The following is a 24,352-nucleotide window of genomic DNA, read 5'->3' on the forward strand; positions in this document are numbered from 1 at the left end:
CCCAGCCCCAGCCCCTGCATCTCTACTTTAAATGGGAACTTGACCCCAGCTACACCCGTTTCTCAGGGTCTGCACCTGTGCGTGTTGGGGTAGGTGGGCCCTTGCACAAAGCCGAGTCCCTCTTCCACTTATTCACCGTCTACTCCCCAGAGTCCCAGAACCCTCCAACCTGCCCTTCAAAACTAAATTTCTGACAAAGGTGGAGGGAGAACTCAGACTGAGCACTCTGCTGGTCCCCACCCAGGCTGAGATCTCCACAGGTCAAGGACGGGGCCCTCCAGGAAGGGCAGGAGAGGGGCAGTGCCTAGACACACACTGAACCTCTTCTGGGGGGTCTGGCAAAGGGTTGAGTAGCTCAGCTTCAGGGCTGGGGCCTCCCTGTAAGCCAGGGCCTCCTGCCCAACAGAAGTCCCACATGACCTGCCCTCACCCCCCTGGACAGCGGTATGTGTCCCATGAACCCTGTCATCCAAGACTGGGGTTGGCTTGGATGCACTCTTAGACTCCCCGAAGTGGAGCTGGGGCGGGCACGTGAAGTCCCCTGATCATGAGGCTCGACGCCCTCCAAAATGGCGGCCCATTTACTCTGAGATGGAGAGCTCCTGGCGGGGGAGTCAGAGGGGGCTGCTGGAGCAGGAGGGCCTCCCACTCAAGAGTCCACCTCCAGGGAGCAAGGGTGCCTCAGGGTGGCCACTGGGAATGGAGTCCAGGGCACCTGCAAGAACCAGATGAGGAGGACTCTGGAGGCTCAGGAGCATGGTGGTGGGGCGAGGTGCACAGGGGCCAGCCCTGAAGCAGGACGCGCGACACCCGAGGTTTCCGAGCTGTCCTCCCAGCCGGCTCATGAAGGGGCTCCCTGCCACTTGTGCTTCGGGTGCCTGTCCCCCTCCTCTGGCAGCAGAGCCAGTTCAGGGTGCAGGCCTGTGTATGAAGCTGCGGCCCATTCCCACTGGACACAGCTGCCCTCGCCCCTCAGCCTGGCTTCCTCTTCCTGCCCAGTAGCAAAACAGTGTTAAGGGGAAACGTTTCTGTGCAGAGATCAGCAGACAGAGTCCAGGGCTGGGTGTGTCTCCCAGTCCAGCACTTGCCCAGTGCCCTCCCGCTTCCATTCACTGTGTCCAGCCCCCCAGCACTGCACACTTTGTTTCTTTACATTTATTTTCCAAACCCTAACAGAGCATCTGGCTGGCATGTCAGGGAGTGAGGAGGCCACTCCTTAAGGGAGTGGGTAATGCCACCCTGGCCAGGCCTGCCTGGCTCTGGTCCCACTCCTGCCCTGCCTGCCCGCTCAAATCTATAAAACCCAAGTCCTCCCCTGGCGGCAGGACCAAGCCAAGAGGTAGCACCATGCAGCTGCGTTTAGTGGCAATGCAGGCCCTGGTGACAGGGACAGGGAAAGGTAAGTGAACCAGCAGGTGGGAATGCTTGGGCACTGGGGAGAGCAGGGCTACTACCAGAGCCCCAGTCACACAGAGGCCCGTGGCAATCTGGTCACATCTCAGCCTCCAGCAGCTGACGGCACCACCCAGGCCTGGTGTCCCTCCCCAGTCAACGCCACTGAGAGGTGAGCTCGCCCTGGCCCCAGAACAGTCCCTAGACCAGGCTGGGCAGATGGGGGTCCAGCTACAGGCTTTTCCCTTGGGCCCAGTGGGAGGGAGCTGCCTTGGCCTGATTCCGGTTAGTGCCTGCTACTGCGTCCTGGGCCTCCGCCCTCTGACCAGGGTGGGCTCCCGCTCATCCCAGGGCAGGAGGGCTGCAGCTCTCACTGCAGCTGCTCCCCGACCCCAGCCCTGACCCCAGCCACCTCCCCACTGCATCCCACCCTGCAGGGATTGGACAGGACACGGTGAGGCTCTGCATGCCTCAGGAACCACACCAGCACCCAGCTGGTCAGCCTGTCCAGTGAGGTGCGGCTCTCAGCCCTGCTGTGGCCAGGCCTGCCCTCCACACCCTCAGGGATGCCACAGGAGCCTGCGGGGACCACCCACCAGGCCTCCATGCACCATCTCCCACAATGTCCCAGGATAGAGCCTGTATGTGTGGACCCAGTGACTGGGAGGCCACAGAGTGGACACTGGGCCATGTGGGCCCCATGGACCTGTTGGTGAACAATGCTGCTGTGGCATTGATTTGGCCCTTCCTGGAGGTCACCAAGGAGACCTCTGACAGGTGGGAAGTGGGCAGAGCAGTCAGGTTGTAGAGAGGCTACTTAGCACAGGTGGATAGGTGTCCATGGTCCCTTTCTCCCGATAGGTCCTTCAGTGGGAATCTGCAGTTGTGTTCCAGGTGTCTCAGGTGAGCCTGTGGGAGGTGTGACCTTGTGCCAGTCACAGGGTGGGGTGTGGTAGGGTGAGGTGAGCTGTCCTGCTCTTGGCTCACAGATTGTAGCCTGAGGCATGAGAGACCGAGGAGTGCCAGGATCCGCTCTCAGTGTGTCCATGGTGGCCGATGTCATTGTCCCCAGCCTGATTGCCTACAGTGAGTGCAGAGACCCTGAGTAGGGCTGGGCCTCCCTGGAAGGAGGGCAATCCCTGAGGAGTTCTCAGTGCTGTCCCTGTGCAGGCTCCACCAAGGATGCAATGGCCATTTGACCAAAGCCATGGCCATGGAGCTGGGTCATACAAGGTGAGCAGAGCAGTGGGGACTGAGGGTCCAGCCTGAGGGGCACTAGACGGCACTGGTGCAATGGGTGAAGCTCAAGTGTGGAGGTGAGAATGGGGCAGGTCTGTGGACCGCGGGAGGCTCTGAGCAACGCGGTGCGGTTGGCTTGACTCAGTGAGCTCCGGCGGGAGACCAGGGGCCGTGTGGGTGGGGTTAGTAATCACCGCGGAGGCCACCTCTGGCCCCTGGTCCCAGATCCGGGTGAACTCGGTGAATCCCACGGTGGTGTTGAGGGCCGTGGGCCAGAAAGTGCTCGACGGACCCTGAATTCTCCCGGAAGCTGAGCAGCGCCACCGGCTGAGGCATTCTGCAGGTCGGGGAAAGTCGGGTGGGGGGTGTCGGACCGCTGAACCTGACGCACTGACCGCTCGGTGCCCTGCAGAGGTGGAGGACGTGGTCAACAGCATCTTCTTCCTGCTCAGCGACCGCAGCGCCTCCACCAGCGGCTCGGGCATCTCGGTGGACGCCTGCTACCTGGTCTCCCAGCGCGAGCGAACAGGCTGGGCCACCAGCTAGCTGGGCTCTCTGACTCCCCGCTCCCCTACGCCGCTCACGGCCCGTCCCGCGCAAGCCCCGCCTCCTCGTCGCGCCGAGACCCCAACTCCAGGGGGGTCGCCGCATACTTCCCCGACGCCCCACCGCGCCCCGGCCCGCCCCTCTCCCGTTCAGCCCCGCCCCGCTCCTGTTCAGCTCTGCCTTCAACCTCCGCCCCGCCCCGCTACGGTTCAGCCCCGCCTTCAATCTACGCCCCGCCCCGCTACGGTTCAGCCCCGCCTTCAATCTACGCCCCGCCCCGCTACGGTTCAGCCCCGCCTTCAACCTCCGCCCCGCCCCGCTACGGTTCAGCCCCGCCTTCAATCTATGCCCCGCCCCGCTACGGTTCAGCCCCGCCTTCAATCTACGCCCCGCCCCGCTACGGTTCAGCCCCGCCTTCAATCTACGCCCCGCCTCTCTCCCACAGCCCGGCCACGCCTCCACGCCCGGCCGCCGCCCCGCGGCCACGCCCCGCCCTCGCCGCTACGCCACGCCCCAGACTCACTTCCGCGTCCTGGCCCACGCCAGCGCTCTTCCTCGGCCACTGCGCTCAGGGGTCCTCGCCTCACAGACCACCCGACCCAGAACCCGCACGCCCACCACTGCCTATTTGCCTAAATAAATGAACGCTATTTTCCGGGAACCAGCGCTCCGGGTGGGCGTGTCGCGAGGCTGGGCCGGGGGAACAGGGACTGACCGCACGCCCTCAAAACCCGCTCGCTTCCGCGCTGACCCAGCCTTGTGACCAAAGGGCTGCGGTTCTTTAGCAAGGATGACGCCTCTCCCCACATGCCCATCCAGCCCAGGGCAGAGGCAAAAGGCAGAGGGCAGCCTGCAGCCACCCCAGCCTACAGGGGAGAAGAGAGGCGCCGGACCCGGGCGGACCCTAGGCCAGAGGAGCCGAGCGTTCAGAGGCAGCGAGGCGGAGCGGAGGATCAAGTGTTACCGTCTTCCCCCTGGTTCGCCCGCCCCTCTGGGCACACCTTGCGCCAAGAACACCCGAAGAGGGAGCCCAAGCGCGCTCGCCCCCTCTGCTCTGCCGACCGTCCGGGCCTGAATCAAGCACAGCAGCCCTGCGCTGCAGGGCTGCCCAGAGGGTCTTGCAGGCCCTGCTGGGTTTCGGCTGTGCTTGCCTGATACACGGTCCTGGCATTTTGGAGGGACTGGCACAGTGTCCAGCCCTGGGCAAGCGAGCAAAGAACGAGGGGCTGGGGTGAGACTTCTAGACGGGGACTGGTAGAGCAAGGTGAGGGTGGGAGGTGTGCGTGGGGGTCCTTCTGGCCGTAAACGGGACCTCCAGGGAGCGCTATCTAAGCTGAAGCTGACTTGGGCCTGTCTGGCAAAGGATCAAAGGACATTTGATACAATTGATGAGATTTGGACACTGCAGGGGGCAAGGCCAGACCAAGGAAGGGATCTAAACAGAGGTGCCTCTCAGGAAGCACCATTTGGGGACTGTCCCTCCCTTGCTCTCTGGCAGGCAGAGGGCAGTGTCCAAGGTTAGGGACAGAGGCAGAGAGTATAGGGTGGCCTTACAGGGGGTGGTAAGCAGGCTGAAAACCAGGACTGGTGAGGAGAATGTACTTGACCATCTTCCAGGGTCTTCTCAAATCTGTGTTCCATATTTAATGTCATTTTTCCCTTCTAAATATTCACTTTCATAACTAATTTACAAAAAATCTGTTGTCTCCTGCTTCACCTGGCCATCCTTGCCTCCATCCTGTCCACTTTTTTAGGCCCAAAGCCCTTGGACCATACATCACCATTTCCCTACTACAGAAGGGTCCTCAGAACAGTGACTCTAGACTTCCCCACCATGACCCACAGAACAGAAAAATCTTTTGTAGGGAGAGCCAGCGTGTGCCCGGACGTGTACGCTGGTTATTGGTTATTAGGACTCAGTAACAGCGCTCGCCTTGTCTGGTCTCCATGTACCTCCATCACTCTAGTCCTATCACTTCCTACCTACTTTCTAAAGGTGTTGGTGGCCTGATGGGCCGTCTGGGGTGGCCTTAGGATCAACTCCCTTTGAGGCTAACGGGGAACCCTGTTGGCAATGGTGTCTTCTTCGAATTTATTCGGTCGTCCAAATTCTCCCTGGGCATTATAAGTGAGCCAACATGACCCACTCCTGGCCTGTGGAAGGGAGGAAGGATGAAACATCTTTGGATATGACCGATGTCAGCACTGTGTTCTCCATTACAGGAGTAGCCGCACGTTATTTCTGGCACTACCGTGTCTATTTTTTTATAATAAACTTGGCAGGGAAAACACGCCGACCAGAACTCGCTAACCCGATTTCTAGCGCGGTGCAATCTGTGGGCAGACTGAAAAGCCCCGCCCCAAGGCCAGTGAGGACTCCGCCCCTCCACGGTCCGCTCTCCTCTCTTCCCAGGGGGGTTATTAGGATGTCCCCGCCCCCTTCCCAGAAGTCGTCCTGTGATTGGCCTTGCACCGCCCCGCCCCGCGCCCAGAACGCCAAGTCTAGGGGCCCAGCGGCGGGTTCTTAGTGCAGCCATGGAGCTGGGGCTGGCGGGTCGTCGGGCGCTGGTTACCGGCGCTGGCAAAGGTGGGCCGCGGGCCGCGACAGGGGAAGGCGTGCCGGAGGCACAGGAGAGGGGTGGAGGGCGGGCCCCGCTCGGCCGAGGTCTCTGGCACTGAGCCGCGCTTGCCTTAGGCATCGGACGCAGCTTGGTCCAGGCGCTGCATGCGGCGGGCGTGCGCGTGGTGGCTGTGAGCCGAACGCAGGCCGACCTGGATAGCCTTGTCCGCGAGGTAGGCGCTAGAGTCACCCTGCGGAGAAGCCGGTGACTGGGTCCCGCTGGGCCCCTTGACTCCCCTCGCGGTGCGGTGCTTGCTACTGGCCAGGCGCCTGGCGCTGGGGCCGGCGGGGATCCGCAGCATCGCGCGCCCTGGGGCCTGCGTGGCTGGCAGGGTGGTAGACAGAGCGGCTTGACCACCCCGGGCTTGGAGGAGGTTGAAGTGTCTAGTGACCTGGCCTAGAGCCAGGATCGCTAGGGCAGAGAGGAAGTGGACTGGATGGAGGCGGGTCCAGCTCTGGGTCGCGCAGCTCTGGGTTTGCCCTCAGGTGGCAGCGGTCCACCTGTGCCCATTGGAGCCGCTGGTAGCTGTGCCCTACCCCAATACACACAGTGTCCCGGAGTGGAGCCCTTGTGTGTGGACCTGGCAGACTGGGAAGCCACTGAACATGCCCTGGGCAGTGTGGGACCTGTGGACCTGCTGGTGAACAATGCTGGCGTGGCACTGTTGCAGCCGTTCCTGGAGGTCACCAAGGAGGCCTTTGACATGTGAGCCAGCAGGGGTAGAGGAACACTGCAGCGAGGAGATGTTCCCTACAGCAGCCCCAAGTCCCTGACCAGGTCTTTGCATCTGCCACTAGGTCCTTTGATGTGAACCTGAGGGCTGTCATCCAGGTGTCCCAGGTGAGCTGCCCTGCCTGGTAGGAGCAGGAACTCTGAAAAATGGTGCTAGTTCTGCCTCTTATCTCTCTGCAATTTCAGATTGTGGCCAGGAGCATGATAGCACGGGGAGCCCCTGGGGCCATTGTGAATGTCTCCAGTCAGGCCTCCCAGAGAGCACTTACCAATCACACTGTCTACTGTGAGTGGCTGACAGTGACCTGACCCCTGCTCCACCCCAACCTGGTCAGCTTGGATTCTAAGATGTCCTTCTTCACAGGCTCTACCAAGGGTGCTCTGGACATGTTGACCAAGGTGATGGCCCTAGAGCTCGGACCCTACAAGGTGAGCTGGACAGGGGCACCTTCCACCACCCAGCCCACCTGCCTAGGGCACCCTATTGACTTTGCTGATCCCTGTCTGTCCCTGTGCAGATCCGAGTGAATGCAGTAAATCCCACAGTGGTGATGACACCCATGGGCCAGGCCAACTGGAGTGACCCCCACAAGGCCAAGGTCATGCTGGACCGCATCCCACTTGGCAAGTTTGCTGGTGAGTCAGGCTGGAACCCGGGCTGAGATAGAACCAATGGCCCTGTGCCTGCTGGGGCTGGGGCTGGGAACCACTGAGCCACTTCCCCAGCCCGTTGTCTGTGCCCCTGACCCCCGCCCTGCCCACAGAGATGGAGAATGTGGTGGACACCATCCTCTTCTTGCTGAGTGATCGAAGCAGCATGACCACAGGCTCCACTGTGCCAGTGGACGGGGGCTTCTTAGCCACCTGAGCCCAATACACATACACACACCTCAGCTCCACACTTAGCCCTCCCCTCCCCTCCAATAAACATTATTCTTCAACTCAGCCTGTGTGCTGATTCCCAGGTAGGCCAAGAGCCATTAAATCCACAGTCCAGACCAGGTGGTGGCCTGGCCGGCTGCCTGGAGCTGGGAGGTGGGATCCTCCTAAGGAGAGTGGCGAATCTGACCTAGGGTGGCCTTTGGCCCTGTGTAGGAGGGAGCCGTCAGCCACGTGACTGTTTGCACCATTGATCTCCCTTGGGGTTAATGAGGGAGATGCATGTCAAACTTCACTCATTCACTGATGACCTGGGCAACCTTGTTGGATCTGACAATTGTCTCCCAATATTAGAACATCCCACAGCTTTTGTGCCTCAATAAGTCAAGCTTTGATCTGTGGAATTTGCCCATTTCCATGGTGTGTAAATTCTCATACTGGTTTCATGCTGCTCACTGGATGTCATTGGATGTGGAGCTGGAGAGAGATGGGCAGTAGCACCCTCTCAGATCCAGTAGTAAATGGAAATAACTCCAGAGGCACAGAGAACACTCATACCACAAAATAGGCAGCCATGTGTAATATTTGTTAGCTTTTTTATTTTTATATTTGATTTTTATTCTTTGGTACTAGGGATTGAACCCAGGGGTACTTATCACTGAACCACATCCCCAGCCCATTTATTTTGAATTTTGAGACAGAATCTCACTAAATTGCTGTGGCTGGCCTCAAACTTATGATCCTACTGCCTCAGCTCCCTGAGTAAATTCGTTTTTAATATAAATAATTACAAGTTTAATTACTAATGATGGCTGTTTAACAAGTAGCTAGCAAAATGCCTGAAAATGCAGCAGTCAGCTCTCCTGAGCTAGTCTGACCTGCCTGTGCATGCCACAGGGAGGCTGAGCGTGGGCCTGCAGGGCACCCTCTGGTCCTGTGTCTGCCTGAGGCCTCCAGGGTAAAGTCTAAGCCCCTGGACTGGAGCTCAGCACCTGGGGCTGCCTCACCTCTTCTCACCTCAGCAACACCAGCTGTCACTCCTCCTGACCACCATTCCTTTGGTTACACTGGCCTCGTGGCCTGATGCCCTTCTTCTTCCTAATATCAGCCAGAGGAGGTGGGGTGCTCTGGGGAGCTGCCCTGGGTCCAGCTGTCCTGGCTCCAGGCCTGGCTTGGCTTCAGCCTCGGCACACCTTCCCTGGCAACACAACAGGGAGCTGCAGAAGACCCAGCCTGCCAGGCTTGGTCAGCACACAGAGGCCTTGTGCACAGGCATGCCAGCATCCAAAGGGGCTAAAGGCCCTGCCCCACTTTGGTCTGGGGAGTCTTTGGGTCCGAAGCGGTGCCTTTACCCAGGGTGTGAGCAAGCTCAGAGTTCCATTTGGGAACTTGTATCCAAGTGTGCTGCCACAGACTTCTCTGCATCTGCTGGGGGTGGCTGGGGGGAGCCACCCCAGGGTGAAGGGCAGGACAGGTAGTGAGTGAAGGCAGGAGGTGTTGATGGAGAATGTTTATTGTATAAAATAAGAAGGGGCTGCCCCCTCTGGGGACATAGTGGACAGAACCCTCCCACCCACCCACCCATCAGGGAAGCCCATCCTGGGGCTGCCCTGGACCCACCCCTGCAGCCCTGAGGGAGACCCTGCTCCCTCCTGGCCTCTCATCGGGGCCAGGGAAGGCTGGAGTTGTACCCCGGAAAGAGGAGGCAGAGAGGACAGGACCCTGTCACCCCAGCCTTGTCCCCATGCTTCCCCCTCCCCACCCATACCACTCCCCACAGCAGACTTGACACCAAACAGCTCAACACAAGGGCACACTTGGGCCAGGGGCTGCCCCTCTGCCAGGCTGGCCTGGGGAGGGGCTCTAGAAGACCGTGCATTTCTTGCCAGGCTTTTTCACTGGGGGTGGGCAGAGCACTGCCCGGATGGCCTCGTCAAACACCGTCTTCAGGCCCCGCTGGGTCAGGGCTGAGCACTCCAGGTACTTGACAGAGCCTGGGGGACAGCAGGCAGTGGTGGGGAGACAGGAAAGGAGTCAGTGGGAAAGCAGGGCAGGCCCCCAGAACACACCCTTCCTCGCCCACCGGGGCCATGTGTACCCACTCACCAATCTCTCGGGCCATGGCCAGGCCCTGTGGGTAGGTGATAGGCGCCAGCTTCTTGTCCCGCAGCCGCTCTATGGTGTCCTTGTCGTCACGGAGGTCCAGCTTGGTGCCCACCAGGAGGATCGGTGTGTGGGGGCAGTGGTGCCGCACCTCTGGGTACCACTGTGGAGACAGGCTCTGAGCCTGCAGGCTCCCCTAGCCTGCCCAGGGCAGCCACGCCCCAGGCCTCTTCACTGCCCCTGGACACACTAGGCTCTCTCTACTGGGAACAAAGATGCCCCACCAGAAGACTTAGGGCCCCCTCAGGGCCCACCTCCAGTGGGGAGATGCCCTCCGTTCTCAGCAGCAGTGCCCACCCTCCTCACCAGGGCCACCAGCAGTGTCCCCCTCAAGCAGAGCAGAATTTCATTTGCCTCTAAAGGCCAAGCTGCCTAAGGTCTGCAGGCAGGAGACCTGTGTCTTGGGGCAGATGCTCAAGGCAAGCCCTCTCCGAGAAAGTCTGACCCTCCAGCCCTGCCCTACCTTGGCACGAACATTCTCGAAGGAAGCTGGGCTGACCAAGGAGAAGCAGATCAGAAAGACATCCTTGAGAGGGATGAGCAGATGAGAGGGTCAAGGAGGGTTCAAAAGCTCCCTGTCCCCACCCCTACCAGGGCCACCCAGCTCCTTTGGCTGTCCCTGTTGTCACCTACAGTTTGAGGATAGGAAAGTGGTCGCAGCCGGTCATAGTCCTCCTGCCCTGCAGTGTCCCACAGCCCCAGGTTGACTGGCTTCCCATCCACCATCACGTTGGCTGAGTAGTTGTCAAAACTGCAGAACAAAGTGGCAGAGACCTGGGGTCGGCAGGGGTCTCAGGCCACCCAAGCAGTCCGCGGACTAAGGTTCTTAATTAAGCCTGCTGCCCTGCGCTTCAGCCCCACTGAGGAGGCCCACAGCCGGGGCCACTTGGGTTGAATGAGGGGCCCCGGGGAGTCTCCTGCACCGTGCGCTCAGCCCCCGATAGCTGGTTCCTGCACCTCCCACCCGCACGCACTCACACAGTGGGGATGTACTCTCCAGGGAAGGCGTTGGTTGTGTAGCTGATCAGCAGACACGTCTTCCCCACGGCGCTGCGGACAGAGGGCCGGCCCACGTGGTTCGCGGGCCTAGCCTCGCACCCTCTGCCTAACAAGGGCTGCCCCTCCCACGGAGCCAGAGGCCAGTTTGGGCGGCTGGGGTGGGGTGGGGCCCGGGGATCCCCCAGCAGGTCTGCAGCCTCCTGGGACTGGAGGAGGACGCCCAGGGCGCAGGAGCAGACTCCCACCCTGGGTCGGGCCGAGATCCTCGCGCCCGCGAGGGCTGCAGAGGAGGGTGGGGCCGCCGAGGGCTCCGCACAGGTGAGAGGCCCTGCCCCACCCACCGGGAGCACGGGGCGGGGACCCGCCAGCATCAGGTGGGCCCGGGCCGGAGACTGGCGGACCGCGCGAGCGGGCCCCGCCCCACCCGCCCCTGGGACCTGCGGCCGGGCCGCGGCGAGCGCGCGCGGGGCCACCCCACTAGGACCCCGCGCCGCTGGCCGCCCCGCCCCGCCGCGTCCCTGCCCCACTGTCCCCGCGGCCCCGGCCGCGCACTCACCCGTCGCCGACCACCACGCACTTGATGGCCTGCATGGGCGCGGGGCCGGGCGGCGGCGGGCGCGGCCGCGAGCCGAGCTGCGGAGAAATGCCCGGCGCCGCAGCGGCCACGGACCCGAGCGCCGAGGAGCGGCCGGAGACAGCCGAGCGCCGCCGAGCGCGGGCCGCGGAGACAGCCGAGCGCGCGGCGGGGCGGGGCGGGGCGCGCGAGCCGCCGCGGGGGCGGGGCGGCGGGGGCCAGTCTGTCCCCGCGCGGGGCAGGCTCCGCGGCGCTCGGACCCGGGGTCCACACCCAGGACCGGGCACAGGGCGCCGCCGACCCGCGGTTCCCCGAGCTGGGAGGGCGGGGCGGCGGCGGCTCCCGGGGCACCGCCCCCCGAGGCCGGGAAGGCGCCGGCGAAAGCGCGGGTATCTGCAGGAAAGGCCCGAGGCGGGGATCGCGCGGCCCCCAGGCGCCCGGCAGCAGGAGGGGCGGCCCCGCCCCGCCCGCGGGTCCTTCCCGTGGGGTTCGGTGGCGGCTGAGAGGCGCTGGACCAGGACGCATCACCAAGTGCAAAAGTTCTGTATTTCAGACTCGCCGTCGGCGCGCGGCTGCGCTCACGGTGGGAACTCCCTCCCTCCCACCGCCGCACTGTCCCCGCGGGGGTCCAAGGAGCCCCTCCCTGGGCGCACGCGGTCCTCCCGGCGTAGGGCTGCGGGGTCGCTTTGGCGTGGACCGCACGCCAACTGGGCGCCAGGTTTGTCCCTACGGTCGAAGAAGGGGGACTCCGGGCCTGCGCTTTAGAAAGGGACACGCATGAGGGACGCCACCCCTCGGTCCTCCCGGGGCGATCGGGGCTTCACTTTGGGGGGCTCAGAGATCTCAGGGGAGACCCCTGGACATAAGCCAAGACAGCATTTTGCAGGAAGCTCGCCCGCTGGGCCTCCTCGTCACGGATGCGTGCCATCTCTGCCTCTTTGAGCCGCAGCTTCTCCCGGAGGGATGCGTTCTCGCTCTCCTTGTCCAGCAGTGCCTCCCGGTGGTCACTCGCGATCACTGCAGGCGAGGGGCTCAGTGAGAAGGGGCTGCCCTTCTGGGCTGAGATCTGGTCCAGTTCACCCCACCAGCCAGGTGTGAACTCACCTTTCAGCTGGCGTTCCAGGGCTGCCACTTTCTCCCTCAGAGCCTCCTGGGCTGTCAGCTCGGCCTGCAGGCGACCCATCTGCTCCTGCAGTTCCACTCGCACCCTGGTCACCTCTGCTACCTTTTCCTGGTCCTTGTTGCTCAATTCCTGTGAGTCATGGGGTGAGACACAGCAGGAGCAGGCACCCCTGGGGCCCGCGGCCCTGGAAGTCCACTACCTGCTGTAGCTCCTCTATGCGCCGCCGCTGCCCCTCCACCTGCAGGCTGAGCTGGCTGGCCCGTGCCTGGGCCTCGGCCACTGTCTGCTTCTGCTGCATGCAGGTGCCCTGAGCTTCGTCCCGTGCTTGTGCCAGCAGCCGCAGCTTCTCCTCCAGATGAGCTAGGTGCTGTTGCTGGGGGCATGGGAGGCACTCTGTCCAAGGGCCTCCTGGCCCCAGCATGCATCTGGAGCAACAGTCTGCATGTGGACTGACCCCCATCTCTAGAGGGACTGAGGGGAAGGCTCCAGTGTCACTTGAGATCACTCGTCTTGTTCTGCAGCTGCTCTGTCCTGTGCCTCCAGGACCTCCAGGACCATCCCCTGGTGCACCCCCAGGCTTGAATCTTGCCCTTTGGACTCGTGGTGCCTCCCTCTCCCCTCTCAGAGCCCCGGCTGTGGGGCCGACGGCCCGGGTCTTGCCCACGTTAGCCTCACTCCCAGTGGCTCAAGCCAGTCCTGAAGGCTTTGCAGGGTTCTGCAACAGGCCATGAGCACTGTGGCCACGCCTCACCTCCTCCAGGCGGGCCTGGTTCCTGGCCTTGATGAGCTCCTCTTCGGCCTGGCCACGCTCACTAAGTGCTGCTGCCTTCACGCGGCTCAGTTCCTGCACCAACAGCCACCTGCTACTCCATCCTGCTCTGGCCCAGGCTCCCTTCTGGGCCATGGGGCTGGGAGACTCCCTCCATCAGCCTCTTAAGGCCACATGCGCCACCCCCCACCCCCAGCTCACCGGACAGGGTTTCTACAGCCAAGGAGGCCCACACTAGCTCTCTGTGGCCTCTCAGGGACGCTGGTGGGTGGGTCCCAAGGTAGGGTACCATAAGGCTGAAACCAGAAAGGTGTGCCCCAGGTCCCGAGACTGGGTACAACAGGAGCTGCCACCCTCACTCGCCCTAGGGCTGAAGCTTGCCCCCTACCATGTGGGCTCACCTCCTCCAAGGACAGTCTCAGGGCCTCCAGCCTCTGCACCCTCTCCTGCATGGCCCTCTCACTTTCCTCCAGGTGGCGGGTCATGTGCTCCACCTGCCCAGGTGTGGGAGTCAGGCCAGGGTTGGGAGGTGCAGGCTCTCCCAGCCCACCCCCATGGAATCCCTGCCCCAGAGGGCACACATCTCTTGGGAAAGGTCACCCTGAGAGTGCTGGTAGGAGCAAGTACAAGGGCAGGACCCAGCCCTGGTACGCTAGGATGCATGCCCGAGCAGGGGAGCCGGCATCTCTTCACCTGTGGGGAGCACTACACACTCGAGGGCCTGGGTGGTGAAGATCCGCCACCAGCAACTGAAGGCTGGTGAGGGGACCTCATAAGGGGCATGCTTTAGGGACACTGAGGCCTGTGCATGCCAGGTGGATGGGGAACCAGGGCCCACAAGACATGCACCATGAAGGTACCTCCTTGAAGTGCAGTTTTTCTGAGTCCTCCATGCTCTGTCTGGCCCTTCTCTTCTCCACATCCAGGCGCTCTAAACCCAGGGGGAAAGTACGATGAACCTTTTCTGGAGTGCTCCGTCCCTGGGGCTCCCTGTCCCCGTAGTGGCAGGCCTGCCTATGCCCACCCTCAGCCTGGACAACTCGAATCTTCAGCTCAGCTGATGTGTTGGTCAGCTCCTGCCTGGTCAGAAACAGCTCTTCCTGCTGGGACTTCAACTTCCGCTCCAGTTCATCCACCTGGAACACCAGCAGCACGGGCAGGAGCTGGGCCAGCCCTGCCGGCCCACCCTCGGCTCCCTGGGTGGGTGGTCCCGTGACCCTTGTACCTGGTTTCGGAGCAGCAGGTTCTTCTCACTGGCGGCAGACAAGTCTCTGAGGAGCCTGGACTCCCGCTCTGCAGCTTCCTGAGTTGGGCGTGGGTGAGTACCAGTCACACTGCTGCCACCCCCAGCTGTCCCCCGCCACGTGCCCCACCTGCTGCTCCAGCCTGCGCTCCTTCTCTCCCCTCTGTGACAGACTCAGCCGCTCCTGCTCTGCCGTGGCCAGCAGCTCCCCCAGGTCCTGGGACTTCTGCTCGGACAGAGCCAGGGCAGCCTCAGTCATCTGCAGCCTGCAAAGAGGAAGGGCCAGCCCGCTCCGTGCCAACTCCATCAGCAATGTCCACTGACCTCACTCCTGCCAGGCCCCATTCAAATCCCAGTGAGTGCTCGCCTCTCCCAGAAAGTTTTCCTGGGTAACCTCTGCCTGTACCCCTCCCGTCCCGTGGGCACGACTCCATGTGTTCTGAGGCCGCCCCTCCCCTGCTTACTTGGCCTTGAGGGCGTTGATGATGGAGTGCCTCTCATTCAGGGCTTCCTGAAGCTGTGCCGCACGTGCTGCTGCTGCCCTGTGGGCAAAGGAGGCTCTGCGAAACCCAAACCCTGGGTCCCTCCCTGGCCTGCCAAGCAGCTGTTGTTCCTTACGCACCTGCAGCAGGCCAATTCGGAGCTGAGGGCAGCAGTGTGACTACTGGTACTCACTGCCACTGGCCCTCTAGCCCACCCCCTTAGGAAGCACAAGATACAACTCCTTCTCAGGCAGGTGACCCAGGTACGCGGCTCAGCTGCAGCCCTGCCTCCCCAACCCTGGGCCACTCACTGGCTGCTTCTGGCCATCTCTTCTCGCTGCTTGTCGATTGTCTCCATCAAATCCAGAAACTGGGGACAGAGCAGACCCCCTCAGTGTCCAGAGCTTGCTTGCCCTGCCCTGCCCTGCCCAAGCAAAGGAGAGCAGATGCCCACCAACGCAGCTGGGCAACACTCAGCCTCCTGGCCCCACTGCCTCACTCAAAGGAAAGATGCCCTGCAGAGAGGCTGGAAGCTGGGACACTGGCTCTCAGGAAAACCCGGCCCAAAGGAAGTAGGGTCAGGAGGTCGCCTTGGTTAGGGTTATCTGTGCCTCAGAGGCTCCAAGGCCTGGAGGAAGGGAAGATGGTATACTATGGGGGCAAGGGAGTGGGAAGCTGGCCAGGCCCTGCATCCACAGCAGCTCTGAGTTCTGTGAGGATGCCTGCTTACCTGCTTGGACTTCTCCTCCTGGAGGTATTGGACCTCCTTGCTAAGAAGGTGGGTGCGGGCTCGGGTCTCCTGGAAGGCAGCATGCCGCTCCCGGTTGTGCTCCATGGCTTGCTCTGTTGGAAGGAGCTGTGTTATCCACCTGCTGGGAATCTGCCTGCGGAAGCGTGGACGACTGGCCCAGCCCTGCGCTGGTTATATCTAAAAGATGGCCATCTGGGGACCAACCCTGTGGGATGCACCACCTCCACTACACCTGGGGTGGGGCTGGAAGCAGGAGGTACCTGGCATGGGGACCTCTCTTGCACATTGAGGAGGTTGCTCCAGCACAAGAGATGGCTACCATACTGGAGCAGCTGTCCTCCACCACAAGGTTGAGGGCCACTGCACAACTTAAGAGGTGTTCTGGAAAGCTGCAGGCGGGGGCTGGGGTTGTGGCTCAGTGGGAGAGCACTTGCCTAGCACGTGTGTGGCACTGGGTTCAATCCTCAGCACCCCATAAAAAATAAATAAATAAAGGTATTGTGTTCACCTACAACTAAACAATAATTTTTAAAAAAGGACTTAGAAAAAAAAAAAAGGCCCAGATGGGTGTGAGTCAAAAGCCATTTCAACAGCTACTGCTTGCCTGGAGGCAGGTCTGGGAACAGCGAGAAGGTGGAGATGACAGAGGGCTAGGTAGCGCCATCAGGAAGAAGTGACCCTATAGCACAGAGGTGTGGCAGAAGCCAGGGTTCAGGACTCCGGGCCCATGCTCAGACGTGACACATAGAGAGCTATAAGGTGTGGATCCGCTATCCTGGGGCTGAGATGTCTTCTACAGGGACTTGTGGGGAGGAAAGACCACAGCTGTGGCAGAAGCAGCACAGGCCACGTGGCTGTGTACCTACAGGGCTCACATGCACAGCCACAAACTCAAGGATGACCAGGAGACAAATGCCAAGAAATGCTAGAGTCAGGCTCCTGGTCACAGGGCCTTTGCTTGCCAGTCTGTGAAATGTGACGCCCTCCCCGACTACTGGGTCCTGAGAACTGAATGAGCACGTGGCTGAGTCCTTGGCAGCAGTGAGCTGTGCCACACAGCAGGCTGTGGCTGCCTGCCTTCTGCTCTTCCCTCATCCCTGTGGTGCTAACCTACACTGGGTTACTCCTGTGGTAAGCCTCCCTGTCCAAAGCCCTGAGCTGCCCCCCTCCCTTGGTGGACAGGCCTCTGTCAAAGGGCTTCCTGTTCCAAACTGAGGAGCAAGCAGCTCCATGCACCCGTACCCACGGCTCTGAGGACGTCACTGGGGACGTTGTTCCCAGCCAGGTCCAGCCTCCAGAGGGTTCTGTTGCTGGGGAGACAGTTCACCAGGGCCCGGCCCCCCAGGAGGCCAATGTTATTCCAGCGCAGGTCTGGAAGGAAACCTGCTGTCACTAGATGGAAGGTACCTGGTAGGGTGGGGGAGCTGGCCTAGTCAAGGTTGCTTCCTTTGCCTATGGTTGCCAACAAAGCAGGAAGCCCAGCCCACTCCTTCCAGTGGCGAAGGGATGAGGGAGCAGGGGATATGGCCTGAAACACCCCAGGTCCCTCCGGGGAAGCCGGAGTGCAGAAGGCCTCACCCAGCTGCTGGAGAGTGGCATTGCCCTTCAGGGCCAGGGCCAGCTCCTCTGCCCCCTTGTGACTGATCTGGTTGTTGCGGAGGTCCAGCTGCTGCAGGGTGCTGTTGGCTGCCAAGCCCCCACAGAAGGTGGCAAAGGCATCTTCCCATGTGCCCAGATTGTTCCACTCCAGGGTGAGGCTGTGGGAAGGGGACTCAAGGTGCTCAGCCCAGTGGAGCACCTGACCTGGGGGCTCCAGGGCCTGCAGAGGCTGAGGGTTCAGGCGTCTGATGGAGGTTGGAGCCTCCTGAGTGATTTATACCCACCTACTCCCCACCAACGGACGTGGAACACAGACAACTGGACTGAAAGAGTGAATGGGTTGCAGGACTGTGTTCTCTGGGGCCAACCCTGAGCCAGAGGGACCTGGTGGATTGGGATGGTGTTGTACCTCTGAATGGACTGGTTCTGTCGAAGGAGTTTTCCCAGAGCCTCGGCCCCTGCAGCTCGAAGGTTATTGCCCTAGGATAGGAACAGTCTGGCCAATCACTTCCTGTCACCTGCTGGATTCTGAATACCACATCCCTGCCCCTTGGAACTTTGGTCAGGCAACACATAAGGCCAGGGAGGCAAGCTCTGGAGAAGGTACATGTCCTGTAAGAGCCTAGTTTCCCTGATGTCCTGGGCTGCTGTGCTCAGTACTTATGGGAGCACTGCCCTCAGCACACGTGTGTGGGACAATCGGAGGGGAACCACGGAGGTCCTGGGTGCCAGACCTTACAGACAGGTTTCTAGCCACTGTCAAGATCCCAGGCCCTGGGACCCTGCATTTTCCCCTCTCCTACCCAGAGTGCAGGCCTGCTCACCTTTAGATCCAGAAGCTTCATGACAGTGTTGGCACACAGTCCTTGGAGCAGCAGTATGGTTCCTGGATAAAGGAGATGGGTAGTCACTCTCTGCCTCTGCTGGCCCTGAGCCCTCCCTGTGGGCCCCATCTCAGTGCATCTCCCCAGACAGAAGAGGGAGGACTGCCCCGTTGTGCCCATTGTTCTAGGTTTACACTGGAAATTAGTCTTCTTGCTCCTGTAAGGTCTGAAACATCTGCCGCCTTGCCAGGCAGCACTGGGTTGTTGAGACCTCTCTAGAGCCAGCACAGAAGAACTGGAAAGTCAGGGAATGTTAAGCCTCCTCTTCCTCCACTATACAGGGAAATTGCCCTCTGCTTCCAGGTTTTGGGAGGGGACACTTGCTCACTTTCCGGTACATACAGGAGAAGAGGGAACAATCAGGTGGCACAGAAGCATTCCCTGCCTGCAGCTTCGGAGGCCAGCCCTTAAATTTGCAGAGGACGCCCTGCAACTCAGGCGCCCACCTTCCTCGCTCAGCATGCAGTCGCTAAGGACAAGCTCTGTCAACAGTGCCTGATTCTGCAGCAGCTTGCCCAGGGCCCTGCAGGTGTCCACCGTGAGGCTCTGCGTGGCCAGGTCCAGTCGGCCCCGTGGAAGCTGGTGCAGTTGCTGCAGGACAGCATCCTGGGGTTCGGACCCACTCTCCTTGCATAGACGGCTGTAGGAACGCCGAAACTCCTCCATGTCCCCGAGTGCGGGCTGGCCCTCCCCGCATTCTCCTAGAGACAGGTTCCAGGTGAGCGGCTAGGCCGGCGGCCGAGAGGGGCCTCCCTGGGGGCCTACACGTAGCTGCAAGAGGGGCAGCCGCTCAACACCCGGCTCAGCGCGGGCAGTCCTGGCATCGGGGTTGGGTCGACGTCTCGAACGACGGGGGTTGGGGACGAGCTACGCTGACCCCAAGGGTGGGATGGGACGGTACGGTGGTCGGGACCGCGCAAGGAGGGCGTCCCCGGATGGCGAGGACAGGGAGCCCGGCGAGAGCTGGTCAAGAGAGCAGGCAGGCGCGTCACACATACCCCGAACCCTCCCTGCGAACCCTCCCTGCGGACCCCGCGGCTCCCAGCCCGCCCTCGCGCCGCGGAACCCACTAGCCGCCTCCGCGCTTCACACTGCCCCGCGCGCCTCAGTATCCAGGAAGAGCAGGGGGCGCCGGGAACGGCGAAGGGGACTTCAACTCCCAGGAGGCGTTGCACAAGAGTGGCTCATCAAGGGCCAATGAGAGAGAAGAGCGGGCGCGCGCTGCGGCTGCAAGCCCAGGAGCTCCGCCTCATTGGCTGGGATCTGGCGGCACGGGGGCGGAGCTCCAGGGGGACGCTCGCGATCATTGGCCAGGGGTGTGGCCCAGGCTCATTGGCTGAGGCGCAGGGGCGGGGTTTCCCAGAGCGCTGCCGGCGGCGGCGGTTATGGAAGGATCCTGCGCGGGTTTCCGCAAGGTGAGACCCGTGACTGGCGGGCTGCGGGTGCGGACGCTGCAGCTCCCGCGTGGCACCTGTGCGGGTCCGAAGCCAGTCCGCGCGCTGTCCGCGTATTCTTCGAGGGTGGGGTCCCCCGGCCAGATCGAAGGGTCTGCGGAGGCAGCCGGACCGCCGCCCGCCCCTGGGCTCAGCGGAAGAGACGGCGCGCCGTCCAGCCGCGGAGCCGCAGGGCCTCCCACACCGCCCGGGCCCCTGGCGCGAGCAGAAGCTGCTGCGGCGCGCGTACTCCTTGGCCGCCAGGCGCGGCAGCGCGGGCTCAGCCGTCTGCACGGAGGCCTTCCTTAGGAGGCAGGGCTAGGGTTAGACCCGGACTTCCCATCCGAGGGTCTGTGCAGAGGGCCCACTGGCCTCCACCCCCCGCGCAGACTAGGTTTCTAGGTTGTTTCATTTAGTTGTTTTGCCTGAAAGTTGAGACAATGAGCGTCCTTCACGACTGGAAGGTGCACCAGGAGGGCCTCCTGTTGCGCTTGTCCCCTGGTGGAGGACCTAAGCTTGTAGAGGCGCGGGAATTCTTTCCACCTGCATCAGCCCCTTCTTGAGTTATTGACCTCCGAAGGAAAGTCACTGCGGCTTGGGTACTGCCTGAGACATGACACGGGGAGGGTCACAGCCGGTCTGGCTCTGGATTAAGCCCACCTGGACAGCTAGATCCCTGAGGACTTTGGCCAGAGCTGGGGTTGTAGTCATTACTGACAAGCAGGCGTCCTCAGCGAGGATGACAAGGGGCTTGTGTCCGGTATGACCTGTGTGGTGGGGGCCAGGAGCCGGGCATGTTCACTGTGCCTCTCCTGGTCCTCCCCTCCTGGAGGTCACTGTAGAACGACTGCAGAAGCTGTTGTCCAGCCCCTTGCAGTGGCTGCCTCTCTGGCATGGTCTTTCAGAGCAGCATGCCAGGGGTCTTGGAGTAAGTGGGGCAGGTGGTACCTTCCTGACATGGCATTTGGTAAGCAGAACCAGCAGGTGGCACTAGGCTCCCATACTCATTGACAGGAACCCTCCTGGCTACTGCCGACTGCCCGGCAGGTTCTTCCCCTACCCTCAGGACTTCTGTCTCTGCATCAACTCCTGCCCACTCTTCTCTGCGCTGGGTGAGACAGTGTGGCCTTTTCCTGGCTGATGCTAGTGGCCAGGTGGGTCCCAGCTCACCTTCCCCTGTGTGACAGGCTGCTGACTGGGCTCCTGTGGCTGCTGCCCGCTCTCCTCCCCAGTTGGTCCAGGCTGCTTCCCTTCTCAGCTGCTTCCTGCCCTGGGCAACTGGGAGGGGTGTCCTGGCCTCATGATCTGCACAGGTTCTTGTCCAGCTGCCCTGGTCCCCAGATTCACTCACTGTATCACCATCCCACAGAATGGTGACATCCTTTCAGGTCTCAAGCCACAGTGAGAAGCCCTTCCTCCTAGAGGACCAACAGCTAGGCCCTGCTGCAGAGCCTATTCAACACCTCAGTAGCCCAGTCTTTCCAAGTCAGCGCCCCTCCACCCACAACCCGGAAGTGGCACCCAGTTTCCTGCTCAGGAGAGCTAAACGGGTCTCAGGCCTCTATCCAGCGCTCCTGCTCCGCCACACTGCAGACAGCGATGCCCTTGGCACGCCCTAAGCAGGAGGATGGAGCTGGTGCCGAGTGAGGCAGCATTGGTGGGCAGACCTCCCCAGGCAGCAGCAGGTAGCTCTGGCATCCCAGATCCAACCAGGGCTGTTTACTCACGGAGAACCCCTCAGCCCCCAGGGTAAGTGGTGCAACAGGACTTCTCCTTCCCCCTCTCCCTGTAGCCTCTCAGGTGCAGGTGGCTTCCGATGGGATTTCTTGTCCCCTGAAGGGATCCCACGGCCCCCTCTTCCAGCCCCCTGGATAAACTCTCCCCCTCAGCACTGCCAGCCTCCTCCCTGAGCCCGAGACCCTAGGGTGGCAGCGCCTTCAGCTGGAAGTCAGCCCACTCCTTCCAGGTCTTGACCCTCCCTCCCTTCCAGGAGCTGGTCAGCAGGCTGCTGCACCTGTACTTCAGGGACGGCAAGACCAAAGGTGGGGTGCCCGTGGGAGGCCTGGGGAAGGTAGGGGGCCACGTGGGGCGGGGGCCGCAGGGCGGGCCCTCCTGACTCTCCCTCATCCCTTGCAGTCAGCGGGGATGCACTGCAGCTTATGGGAGAGCTTCTGAGGATCTTTGTCATGGGTGAGCCAAGGGCCCAGTGGCCAAAAAGCAAACGAAATTCTTTTACTTTTCAGTGTAAACATAGCTTTCCCCAGTTCCCACAAATGCCTAAGCTGTGTCCCTGAAAAGCTGACAGGGAGGAGCTGCAACCTGGCTCTTCTGAGGGGTGGCCGTGGGTGGGGAACTCGGGGCCAAGGCTCCAGCCCCCACAACTTTCACCCCCGTTTCTTGGCGTCAGAGGCAGCTGTCCGCGGGGCCCGCCAGGCCCAGGCAGAGGACGTGGCGCTTGTGGATGTGGACCAGCTGGAAAAGGTGCTTCCTCAGCTGGTACGTAGGGTACAGGCTGGGCAGTCCAGTGGGTCCTGGAGGGTGCCTGGTTGGCTGGCTGAGTGTCCTTCTCCCTAACAGCTCCTGGACTTCTAGGGATATTCATCCTCCTGAGGCCACCCCCAGGAAGCCAGTGCCCTTGCAAAGCTGGCCTGTGTCTTTTGTGGCACTAAGAGGTCTGCAGTGGATTGACAAGTGTTAACACCTGGTTCCCAAGAGCCTCCTCCAGTGTTTGAAGAACACTAAGGACCTAGCACTTGTTGCTCTTCCCCGTATCCTGTCCCTATGGCTCCCAACCCAGTGAGACAGCCTCTGGGTCACAGAGGCAGGTACAGGGAACAGGTGGACTGGCCTGCCTCCCAGTCCCAACCATGCCAGCACCTGGTGTGTGGTGGCCACCCCAGCATCAAAGCCCACCTGCAGCCTGTTAACCACATGGCCCTCCCCTAGAGGGTGCCTCCTAGGCTGTAAATTTGTTCTTAAAGAGCAACACTAATAAATCAACATCTCTTCTCCCGGGCTTTGCCTCCTTGTTGCCACTGATCACTCAGTCAGATTGCTTCAAAGCCTTACTCTGCATGTCCCCTTCCATCCATTTTGGTAGAACAAAGCCACAGCCCTTAGGAAGGACAGGGTGGGCAACAAACGGCATGTGTGCACTGTCCACCAGGGGCTGAGCCAGCTACAACCAGAGCCCCTACACATGCAGCCAGCTCTCCCAGAACATACTCTTCCCTTCACGGGCCACAGCAGCTGCCACCAACAGGCAGTCATGTCCAGGAGCATTGCCATGTGCTGGCCTCAGGCTCTCCCTGGGCCTACTGACTGTGGGCAGTACCAGGATGACAGGGACCCAGAGACCAGATGCTTCCAGGTCTTGTACCTGCTTCAAGGCCATGCTGAAATGAAAAAGGGCCTCCCCCATCCCTGCCCAGTCACTGGCCCCAAGAAGAGGCAGGCAGAGTATAGGTCAGCTGCAGGCCATGCCCCTGCCCACCTCAGCAATGCAGTGCTATGTGAGTCCCACACAGGTCTGGCAGTCCCATTGCTCAGACTCTGTCCAGCTAGCTCCACTTGGGCCAGCATTCAGGAGACATATGGAGTCTTCTGTCCCTGCCTCCAGCAGCACCCTGAAGGGCTACTTGGAGTCCCCTCCCTGGAGCACCCAAAGCTGCTTTGTCGGAACACAGGGCAGGGATACCAACACACTACTGGGCACTCAGCATCAGATGTGGCCTCCTGGGCTCCTGTCTCAGAATCAAGGAGCTGCGGGTTTGGGGTCCAGCGGGGATGGGCAGGTTTGGAGGGTGTGACGTCAGGCCCCAAGGCAGAAGGGACAACATCTGCTCCTGCAGGGGCCCAGGGTAGCCTTGGGGGACTTTGGAGGCAGGAGCTGGCCTGGGAGTAAGCCCCACTAGCCTGAGGAGGAGCTGGGTAGGCAGAGCTCCCATGTGCCCTCTCAGCAGGTGGGTGTCCATGGAGGTCAGGAGACCTGCAGGGACAGGCTGGCTGGTGGTGACAAAAGGGCTCCAACGAGTGGAAGTGCTGGAACTGGCTACCCAGTCAGGCTGGGGGCACAAGGCAGGGTCACCAAAGACCTCACAGCAGGCCTGCCCAGGGCCCTGGAGGGGTGGGGGAGCAGCCTACTTCCTCCTCTTCTAGCAGAATAATGCAGTTCATTAGGTGCAACAGGGGGAAAGCCACTGAGCCCAGGGCTCTGGCCTGCCCAGAACTTTTGCAGGGGACACCAGAGCCCTTCTTAGCAGGAACACAGGGCCACACCAGTCCAGCCAGGCTTCTGGGGCCAGCTGGTCACAGTGGATGAGCGAGCAGGACAGAGGTCTGTGGGGCCTTTGCTGCAGGAAGGAGGACGGAAGGCCTTGAGAGAAGCGTCTTTATTCCTGTGCGGGGCGGGGCGGGGCGGGGCGGGGTCCTGCAGCTCCTGGACGGCAGCTCTCACCTCTTGCCAGCTGCAGCAGAAACACCGGGGTGCTGTGGGCCCTGGGACCCCTGCCACCTGTCCTGCCTGCCCACCCCGCCCACCACTGGTACCTGGCAGCCTCAGCCATTTGGGCACCTTGCCCGGGTTCTTCCTCATGGGCTGCACTGCCCCTGGGAGAGGTCCAGGGGGTCCCAGTGCCCCCTCCTCAGCAGCTGGCTCCGACTCCAGAGGCACAGGGCCAGGGGTTGGCAGTGGCAGGGGAGACCTGGTGGCCCTGGACATGCTCCTGGGATGAGAGGCTGAGGTCAGGACAGCTGGCACTGCCCAGGAGACCCCCGCACCCGGGGCACTTACCTAGCCACCAGTACATCCGCTGCAGAAGGGGCGATGGTGTGTTCCAGCAGCCCGGGCTCCAAGTAGAGGCCTGCGGAGGCACAGCGTCCCCTCAGCCCCTGGCGACTCCCTCACCTTCCACCCACGCACAC

General features: G+C 61.6%; 5 protein-coding genes and 1 pseudogene across 14 annotated transcripts in view; 3 read left to right on the top strand and 3 right to left on the bottom strand.

The window, feature by feature from the left end:
• The first annotated feature begins 1,846 nt into the window (after positions 1-1,846).
• LOC306656386 (carbonyl reductase [NADPH] 2-like) lies at positions 1,847-3,267 on the top strand (annotated as a pseudogene). The gene is made up of 6 exons (XR_013767003.1): positions 1,847-2,169; positions 2,254-2,295; positions 2,382-2,478; positions 2,563-2,602; positions 2,672-2,708; positions 3,044-3,267. The product of XR_013767003.1 is annotated as a carbonyl reductase [NADPH] 2-like (transcript).
• Positions 3,268-5,615: 2,348 nt separating this feature from the next.
• On the top strand, positions 5,616-7,475 carry LOC306657065 (L-xylulose reductase). Its single transcript, XM_079132731.1, has 8 exons — positions 5,616-5,764; positions 5,873-5,970; positions 6,349-6,503; positions 6,596-6,638; positions 6,717-6,816; positions 6,895-6,959; positions 7,049-7,166; positions 7,295-7,475. Exons 1-8 carry the CDS (start codon positions 5,713-5,715, stop codon positions 7,396-7,398), a joined length of 735 nt encoding a protein of 244 aa, XP_078988857.1. The 5' UTR covers positions 5,616-5,712; the 3' UTR covers positions 7,399-7,475.
• A 1,508-nt stretch (positions 7,476-8,983) lies between these two features.
• On the bottom strand, positions 8,984-11,536 carry RAC3 (Rac family small GTPase 3). 4 transcript variants are annotated; one of them, XM_079132735.1, is made up of 6 exons: positions 11,128-11,536; positions 10,551-10,622; positions 10,206-10,323; positions 10,036-10,098; positions 9,512-9,675; positions 8,984-9,403 (listed from the first exon to the last, which is right to left on the bottom strand). In XM_079132735.1, exons 1-6 carry the CDS (start codon positions 11,160-11,162, stop codon positions 9,343-9,345), a joined length of 513 nt encoding a protein of 170 aa, XP_078988861.1. In that variant the 5' UTR covers positions 11,163-11,536; the 3' UTR covers positions 8,984-9,342. The 4 variants fall into 4 exon arrangements, with proteins under 4 accessions (XP_078988861.1, XP_078988859.1, XP_078988860.1 ...); XM_079132733.1 differs by having other exon boundaries at positions 8,989-9,403; positions 9,516-9,675; positions 10,072-10,098; XM_079132732.1 differs by having other exon boundaries at positions 8,993-9,403; positions 9,516-9,675.
• Positions 11,537-11,672: 136 nt separating this feature from the next.
• Positions 11,673-19,198, bottom strand: LRRC45 (leucine rich repeat containing 45). 2 transcript variants are annotated; one of them, XM_079132724.1, is made up of 18 exons: positions 19,067-19,198; positions 18,443-18,697; positions 17,937-17,998; positions 17,522-17,592; positions 17,092-17,270; positions 16,756-16,884; positions 15,493-15,605; positions 15,074-15,132; positions 14,745-14,822; positions 14,411-14,546; positions 14,263-14,340; positions 14,062-14,173; positions 13,898-13,968; positions 13,439-13,531; positions 13,020-13,112; positions 12,468-12,641; positions 12,250-12,397; positions 11,673-12,162 (listed from the first exon to the last, which is right to left on the bottom strand). In XM_079132724.1, the coding sequence occupies exons 2-18, from the start codon at positions 18,660-18,662 to the stop codon at positions 11,966-11,968; spliced, it is 2,013 nt and encodes a 670-aa protein (XP_078988850.1). In that variant the 5' UTR covers positions 18,663-18,697; positions 19,067-19,198; the 3' UTR covers positions 11,673-11,965. The 2 variants fall into 2 exon arrangements, with proteins under 2 accessions (XP_078988850.1, XP_078988851.1); XM_079132725.1 differs by lacking the exon at positions 19,067-19,198 and adding an exon at positions 19,015-19,030.
• A 118-nt stretch (positions 19,199-19,316) lies between these two features.
• CENPX (centromere protein X) lies at positions 19,317-22,442 on the top strand. The gene is made up of 5 exons (XM_079132740.1): positions 19,317-19,411; positions 21,420-21,471; positions 21,566-21,619; positions 21,837-21,925; positions 22,007-22,442. Exons 1-5 carry the CDS (start codon positions 19,382-19,384, stop codon positions 22,019-22,021), a joined length of 240 nt encoding a protein of 79 aa, XP_078988866.1. The 5' UTR covers positions 19,317-19,381; the 3' UTR covers positions 22,022-22,442.
• Positions 22,443-23,802: 1,360 nt separating this feature from the next.
• The window catches only part of ASPSCR1 (ASPSCR1 tether for SLC2A4, UBX domain containing), a 36,428-nt gene continuing 35,878 nt past the window's right edge, over positions 23,803-24,352 (bottom strand). For all 5 annotated transcript variants that reach the window (XM_079132726.1, XM_079132729.1, XM_079132727.1 and 2 more), the window contains 3 exons: positions 24,222-24,291; positions 23,978-24,153; positions 23,803-23,895 (listed from right to left, as the gene is read on the bottom strand). In XM_079132726.1, the coding sequence (XP_078988852.1) occupies positions 23,882-23,895; positions 23,978-24,153; positions 24,222-24,291 (260 nt within the window). In that variant the 3' untranslated portion in view covers positions 23,803-23,881. The remainder of the gene's footprint in view (positions 23,896-23,977; positions 24,154-24,221; positions 24,292-24,352) is intronic.

The sequence above is a fragment of the Sciurus vulgaris genome (assembly GCF_902686455.1).
Source record: "Sciurus vulgaris genome assembly, chromosome: 3".
NCBI classification, from domain to species: Eukaryota; Metazoa; Chordata; class Mammalia; order Rodentia; family Sciuridae; genus Sciurus; species Sciurus vulgaris.

Bases quoted from the DNA above. Each gene is read 5' to 3' on its own strand.
- CENPX (XM_079132740.1), top strand. From the start codon at position 19,382: ATGGAAGGATCCTGCGCGGGTTTCCGCAAG. The intron at 19,412-21,419 runs GTGAGACCCGTG...CCTCCCTTCCAG, and splicing joins CCTGCGCGGGTTTCCGCAAG to GAGCTGGTCAGCAGGCTGCT. The intron at 21,620-21,836 runs GTGAGCCAAGGG...TCTTGGCGTCAG, and splicing joins TCTGAGGATCTTTGTCATGG to AGGCAGCTGTCCGCGGGGCC.
- RAC3 (XM_079132732.1), bottom strand. From the start codon at position 11,162: ATGCAGGCCATCAAGTGCGTGGTGGTCGGCGACGG. The intron at 10,623-11,127 runs GTGAGTGCGCGG...CTCTGTCCGCAG, and splicing joins TGCGTGGTGGTCGGCGACGG to CGCCGTGGGGAAGACGTGTC. The intron at 10,099-10,205 runs GTAGGTGACAAC...ATCCCTCTCAAG, and splicing joins CACTTTCCTATCCTCAAACT to GATGTCTTTCTGATCTGCTT.
- LRRC45 (XM_079132724.1), bottom strand. From the start codon at position 18,662: ATGGAGGAGTTTCGGCGTTCCTACAGCCGTCTATGCAAGGAGAGTGGG. The intron at 12,642-13,019 runs GTGAGGCGTGGC...CCATGCCCCCAG, and splicing joins ACCAGGCCCGCCTGGAGGAG to CAACAGCACCTAGCTCATCT. The intron at 12,163-12,249 runs GTGAGTTCACAC...CCTCGCCTGCAG, and splicing joins CCTGGAACGCCAGCTGAAAG to TGATCGCGAGTGACCACCGG.
- LOC306657065 (XM_079132731.1), top strand. From the start codon at position 5,713: ATGGAGCTGGGGCTGGCGGGTCGTCGGGCGCTGGTTACCGGCGCTGGC. The intron at 6,639-6,716 runs GTGAGCTGCCCT...CTGCAATTTCAG, and splicing joins CTGTCATCCAGGTGTCCCAG to ATTGTGGCCAGGAGCATGAT. The intron at 6,817-6,894 runs GTGAGTGGCTGA...CCTTCTTCACAG, and splicing joins TACCAATCACACTGTCTACT to GCTCTACCAAGGGTGCTCTG.